The sequence below is a fragment of the Sinocyclocheilus anshuiensis genome, unplaced genomic scaffold, assembly GCF_001515605.1.
Source record: "Sinocyclocheilus anshuiensis isolate Anshui unplaced genomic scaffold, SAMN03320099.WGS_v1.1 scaffold147, whole genome shotgun sequence".
NCBI classification, from domain to species: domain Eukaryota; kingdom Metazoa; phylum Chordata; class Actinopteri; order Cypriniformes; family Cyprinidae; genus Sinocyclocheilus; species Sinocyclocheilus anshuiensis.
Genome location: NW_015549585.1, coordinates 1,089,942 through 1,097,286, shown reverse-complemented (window position 1 = coordinate 1,097,286; position 7,345 = coordinate 1,089,942). Strand labels below are relative to the sequence as shown.

The 7,345-nt window shown below is 32.9% G+C and overlaps 1 protein-coding gene across 1 annotated transcript in view; it reads left to right on the top strand.

Moving 5' to 3' along the window:
• Nucleotides 1-4,094, top strand: part of LOC107657956 (intermediate filament family orphan 2-like) — a 36,417-nt gene extending 32,323 nt beyond the window's left edge. The window contains exons 5-8 of the mRNA XM_016446299.1: nt 984-1,232; nt 1,821-1,910; nt 2,028-2,152; nt 3,351-4,094. Of these exons, the coding sequence (XP_016301785.1) occupies nt 984-1,232; nt 1,821-1,910; nt 2,028-2,152; nt 3,351-3,456 (570 nt within the window). The 3' untranslated portion in view covers nt 3,457-4,094. The remainder of the gene's footprint in view (nt 1-983; nt 1,233-1,820; nt 1,911-2,027; nt 2,153-3,350) is intronic.
• The last annotated feature ends 3,251 nt before the right edge of the window (nt 4,095-7,345 follow it).

The following is a 7,345-nucleotide window of genomic DNA, read 5'->3' as shown; positions in this document are numbered from 1 at the left end:
AACATATTCTGTTACACCAAATACACAAAATAATGATCTTTAAAATAGCATCATATGACCCCTTTAAAATAATTGTAAAAACGTCCACCTTCAGGTTGTGGTTCATGTATCTTTTTGCTGTGAAATCTTTACTAATTTTTATAAAGTAAACGTAAGAATAACTTTTATATTGTTAGTAATATTTCAAGATGAACACTTACTGTACTGAAGAAACTTAGGTTTACTTGATTATCCATACAATATAAATCTTTTTTTTTTTTTCGTAAAGTCATTAAAATGTATCAGATTTGATAATCAGGCTTTTGAGCAACATTTATTTGTTCAACTCTCAGTCAACATGGCATTGCATTATATGTTTTAAAACTACAGAGCATTGATAATAAAACTATGCATTTAAATATCTTTTTACTAAGACATATTATTGGGAGATGCAGAGTGACAACTGATATTTATATCATTTTATGTAAGTAGTCTGTTATACTGTTATTAAGATCTCACTGATTTACATTGCAAGTTATCAGAATTTCATCTTACTTTTTGACCATATAAATATCAGCATTTGCACCAAATTGCATATTTTTGCCTTTGAATAAAACTGAGCTGTTTTTTCCTCTATATTCTTACTAAATAATATTATATGAGCCATAAAAACCTGATGTATTGTAGATGATACTCAACAAAAATACATGAGCAAACCTTTTATAGATTAAAAAAAAAAAAAAAAGATTTATCTGACTATAATTTCATATGTCTGGCTTTACAGGGTTAAATGATGCTTTCAAATAATTAATAATAATAAAAAACAAAAGTCACATTGCAAAACAAATGCATACCCAATTTCCACTTGAAAATGTGAGTGCAAATTTCGCTGTTCACAGTGAGGGAAAAATCAGATTTGGGTCTCATTTAATGTGGTGTACGTACGTATGTGTATGTATCCGTCCTGTTTTGTGCTTGTCTTCACTCTCGTCCTGTGACTGTCTTCACTGCCTGCTCTTTCTCTCTCCTCTCTTTCTGTCCCATTCTTTTTCCTCACACGCAGACATTGTTCAGATAACTCATTTGTTGCTAGGCGGGAGACGTTTGAGATCGATGATGACTGTGACAGTTTGACGTGGGAAGAGAACGATGATACGCTGCTGCTATGGGAGGATTTCACCAATTACAACATGCCCTACAGCCTTAACAACAGCACCGGTGCCCTCGACTGCAACGGAGACACACACGACACTGTGAGTTTCCATTTCTCATCCATATACACTACTGTTCAAATGACTGGGGCTGGTAAGATTATTTAATGCTTTTGAAAGAAGTCTCTTCTGCTCAACAAGGCTGCATTTTTATGATTAAAAATGCAGGAAAAACTGTAAAATTGTGAAATATTATAACAATTTAAAATAACTGTTTTCTATGTGAATACATTTTAAAATGTAATTTATTGCTGTGATCTAAAGCTGAATTTTCAGCATCATTACTCCAGTCTTCAGTGTCACATGATCCTTCAGAAATCATTCTAATATACTGCTTTGATGCTGAAGAAACATTTCTGATTATTATCAATGTTGAAAACACTTGTGCTGCTTCATATTTTTGTGGAAACGAATTTTTGCTGAATAGAAAGTTCAAAAGAACAGCATTTACTTGAAACAGAAATCTTTTGTAACATTATAAATGTCTTTACTGTCAATTTTCATCAATTTAATGCCACCTTGCTCAATAAATGTATTAATTTCTTCTTTTATCAGTGTTGTTCTCAGCATATTTGTACAGGTTGAGAGTAAATATGAGTGAAATAAGCCATTGTGTGTCACATATCTCAGGATTGCAGTCTGGGAAATCTCATCGATGAGACCGAGTCTGTTTTCAAGACCAGAGAGCAGGAATATCAGAAGACAATCGGACAAATCGAGGTTAGAATGTGCCTGTTTTTCTGTACTTCCATCCAAGCCAAACTGGGATTGGTTGTGATTGTGTTTGTCCTCCTACTGAAGTTGAATGTGTCTGCGATCTATCTCTCTCGCACACAGATGGAGTTGGCCACGGCTAAGAGTGACATGAACAGACATCTGCATGAGTACATGGAGATGTGCAGCATGAAACGAGGGCTGGACGTGCAGATGGAGACGTGCAAGAGAATGATCAAGGGTGGCAGGTGATTTCACTCATCATTCAGAGAATGCAGCTTCACTAAAGGGTGTTTGCTAAGAAAAACAGCTTATAGTGCTGATCTAAGATCTGAAATATCTGTCGTTTTCAAAAGTACTAAAGACAAAATCTAGCAATATGTCCTAACCCGGCAAGATGTGATCAGCTAGCATTTGATGAATCACTTTCATTTGAAGCTGAGGTTTTCTTCTCCTGTAATGACAAGGCTGACAATTTCTTTTTAATTACAGCAATTAGGAGTGGCAATATATTAAAATAATTAAATAAAATAATTATAGATAATTTCACTTTACAATTTTCAATAACAATGTTTTTCAGGGCTTACACTTTTTATTATCAATTTACATGACTTTTCCAGACGTTTGTGATTACACTGATTCATTCGTTTTTTATTATTTACTCACAAATAGCAATTTCTAACACCCATATATATATATATTTATTTATATATTAAGAATTTGCATGACTTTTTTTTAATTTACATTCGGGTCTAGAAATCACATTTTTAAAATCCCCTACATAACAAATATAATGGCAGCTTATATCTTGTTTTTCAGCTTTGTCACAATAAATGTTAAATGACCTCATAATGTTGCATGTGGAAAATTATTGTGGTTATTTTGCCATTTTTTATTTTAATTTTGTATATAAATGCCTTTAGAATGAAAAACACAAACACAGATCACTGCCATAGCTTGCACAACTTTATTTAATATATATATTGATCTTTTATCTGCCATTTTTGTGCTAAAATGTGATGTTTAGAAGTGTAATCAAAGAGATGGCATAAATCACGGCTGATATTCATTCATCACACAAGTGGAATATAGTTTCTTAGTATGAATTAGTTTTTTTCTATTTTCCATTTTCATTTCCATTTTAGTTAGCTTTAGTAATTTTGTTGTCATTTTTAGTATTTTTTTAAATGTCTTAATTTTTATTCATTTTAATTTCAGTTTTAGTTATTTTAATACATCAAGTTGAGAAATGTTTAAGCTTTTTAAGTTATTTTATTTTAGTTAACATTTATTTTATTTCCAGTAATAAAAATATTTCCATGTTTTAATTTAGTTAGATTTTTCATGTTCATTTTATCAATAGTAAGTCCTGTAGACACAACTGGCAGCGTTTCCTGAGAATGAGGGTTTTTTGTGGATTTTAATCATCTTCTCTTTCTCCTTCAGAAATTCTCTTTCCATCAGCTCATCCGCGAGCAGTGACTCAGGGAACACTGAAGAGATACAAGACGAGTCGGACAAGGACGGAGAGACGGAGGGGCCAATCAGCTGATACCTGCCCAGTCTGGCCCCGCCCTCTTCCCCCCACGAGCTCCAATCAGCTCTCGGGCCTCCCAGCAATCGGCCAATGGCCTTACACTGAGGGACAGAGCCCACTCCCACAAACCCCAAATTCTGTAGGTGCTTTAACGTCAGAGTGGGGCGGAGTTAATGAGGGTTGTTTTTGTGCTTCGACATCAATATCGATGTGTCACACGGTGCCACAGCTGTCACGGGACAGCCTAACTACGAATCAGATCGATCCCAGCTAAAATACATAACACAATACACTTGATCAAACCCGAAATCAAGCCCATATCTCGATAAGAAACCGGAAAACGTTCACGCAATGTGAGTGATACACAAGACTGAAAGCCGATCAGACCAAAACGGACTGAACTCGCTGCGATCGAACACATCAGAATGAGTTGCTTAATATTTGTGGCTTTTTATTTTTCTAAAAACTATTTCAGAAATCAACAGTTTACTGCAGAAACACTTTGGCCTTTAAGCCCCGAACCCAGTTTGCGAATGTGGAAACAGCTCATGTTCTATGCAATCGGCCTTATTTTGTGATCTGTGTTTTCCCAGCTAACAAAAATACACTCTAAGAATGTTTTGCTAACGTTCCCAGCTAGTTTTGAAAATGTTATTCCTGAATGTTCTCTGAACATCAAAATGTCCAGTTTTCATCAAAATGTTTTAACCCTCTGGTGCTCTTCAGTAATTTTTCACCCACAAAATATGTTGTTTTTTTTAGAATTTTTTAATTAATCAGAATAGAATGAATCTTGGTAAAGGATTTGGCAATTGCTATGTGAAAAAAAAAACTCATGGGCATGATTTAAAAAGATTAAACGGTTGTGAAAAAAATAGTCCCACTTTTTGCAGTCAAAAATGTCCGCATTGGAAATGAATGGGAAACTAATTTCATCTAGTGGAAACGTTTGGTACTACGCTCAAAGAAAATCTTACTGAAAGCTCGTTTTTTTGTGATATCAACTTCAAATTCGGAACACAACTTGTTTACAATTATGGTTTTAATTATATTGCAGTTTTAGAGTAAAACATGTTTCGGAAAATATGTATTATAACAATAAAGTTAAGCACCAGAAGGTTAAAACCTTTTTTTTTTTCCTGGTTATGCGAACGTTAAGGGAACATTCCATTTTCTCATTTTGCAAACATTATGGAAATGTTACTTTTGAATGTTCTCTGAACGTTCTGAAACAATTAGTAACATTTAAAAAAAAAATGTCAGATGAATGTCCAACTGAAAGATTTCAGAAAAAAAAGTTTTGAGAACATTCTTAAAAACCAGATAACTTTAAACAAGCATTCTATTAACGTTACTGAATGTTTGTTGATAACTTTGAGAAAACCTTGCCAGAACATTAGCAAAACGTTCCCTGTTAGCTGGGTTTGATTTGCCTTAGGCGATTTCATGTGTTATGTACTACGTTCACATGTTTTAATGTTTACACACTTAATGGCAGAATCTGTGGAACAGTGTCCCATCATTTTAAGCAGCAACCAATGATGATTGAAGCTTTTTTAAGGGTTACACACATCAATATCTCAAATATTAAAGAACTATGTGCCTATACATACATTGCAGGTTCATTTTGGATGGCCTTACTGCATTTCCACTACTTTCTAAAGTTGCACTCATTATAATCACGGGGAAGATTATCAAATATATTTTATTGATTGTATGAGGACTTGTCTAAGCAGTTTCATTGTTAGGTTATATAGTTAGAAGAGTTTTCAGGTGGAGGTTTTTATTGTATATAGACCATGTTGGGTGTATCTGAAATTATACCCATGTCTATAAATATATGTAGATAAAAAATATCAAATTATGGCATTAAGCCCTCACAGTGGCCACTGTTCCATACAGATTCAGGTTTGTTTTCATGGATATGGTTTGTTAATATAATTGCCTTTTTGTTTATTTTGCTTGGTCTTTTTTGGCTCTTTATATTTGCCATTTTTAGCGTATATACACTACTGGTCAAAGGTTTGGAAGAATTAAGATTTTTTAATGTTTTTGAAAGAAGTCTCTCCTGCTCCTTATTTCATCAAAACACAAACATATGAAGCAGCACAAATGTTTTCAGCATTGATAATAATCAGAAATGTTTCTTGAGCAGCAAATCAGTATATTAGAATGATTTCTGAAGATCATGTGACACTGAAGACTGGAGTAATGATGCTGAAAATTCAGCTTTGCATCACAGGAAAAAAATGACAATTTAATATATATTCAAATAGAAACAGTTATTTGAAATTGTTATAAAATTTCACAATATTTACTATTTTTACTGTATTTTTGCTCAAATAAATGTAGCTTTGGTGAGCAGAAGATTCTTCTTTCCAATTAATTATTCCAAATGTTTGACCAGTAGTGTACATTCCTTAAAAATTGTGTTCATACATATTATTTTAAACATATTAATCTGAAATATGGGGAAATTTGATGGGTTTTATTAATAGATCGGTGATTTAATTATAAGCTCAAAGATGTAATTATAAGCTCAAAATATGGTCGCAAAGGGTTTTTAAAAACATATTTTATAGTAAATAAGTTGGTGGGCATCATTTTGGTTTATTCGTTTTACAACATATTCATTTAGCTAAAGAGTTGATATCATATAGTATCAAATCATCTGTCAATTTTGGAATTTAGTTGGAAAAGATTGGAAAGATTGGAAAAAAAATCTGGCTTTTGAATTTTATAATATATAAAATTCATCTGATTTTATAATATTCTGGGTATCCGGGGTTAATTTGGATGCTTTTCCTTGAAAAAATTAAACATGCACTTATAGGAGTCTTTGCCTTTTGAAACACTGTTAGCCTATTTTGTATTGTTTATGGTGAAAATCAAGCTATTTTTTTGTCTGAATCTGAATCCATAACATGGGTCAGATGTCTCATTTCAAAATCGATTGTATGGTTTTTGAACAAAAAAATGGGAAAAGGGCAGTATCACAAGGTGAATTACCACACAAAATCATATGCTGAAATAAAAAAAATTCTGATTTAATTCCATTGTGTTCATGGCATTTTATAGAAAAAAGTGAGAATTATCTCTGTAAAGTATCCTAAGCAAAGGTATGAGTTGGTAAACGTCTTTTAGAAGTTATTAAGCTTGAATGTTGTATTTGAAAGGAACTTACTAATTGAAACTGCATGAGAAAGTAATGCTGTCATCATATTTGTGTTTTTGTCAATTTAATAAAGGCACAAAATGGCAGCAAATGTAGGTTAAAATTTCTGCAGTGATGAGCTCATATAGCGCAAACTTTCATAAGCATAAAGCCAGAAACACACTTGATCAATTTCAGAACACAACAACACAAAGTTTGAGTTTGTGTAGCATTTGACTTCACATATTTGCATAGAGTATGTTTCAGGCCTAACATTTTGTCTTCAAATCAAATATGCTGTTTTTCTTTACCCTTGTGCTTTACCTAATTTGGTGTTACCGGTCAACAAAACAACAACAGCATTTTAAAAATTGCTTGTAAATCTCTCATTATGCTATATAATCTCCAGCGCTGGGTAGATTACTTACAAACTGTAGTCCATGATTACAAATTACATATCGGAAAATGTAGTTAATTAGTAGCGTAATCTGTTTGATTACACATATTAGGTAATGTATTCTGAATACTCTTTGATTACTTTTAGATTACTTTTGAATTAACTCTTAAAGCGGTCCTATTATGCTCTTTTACAAAGTCTTGATTTTGTTTTGGGGGTGTACTAGAACATGCTCTCATGCTTGGTGGTTCGAAAAACACATTATTTATCATATAATTTACATTATTACAATACCTTTCTCCCTATCCTGGCACAAACGGCTCGATTAGTTCCGGCTTTGATGAAGGTCCGCC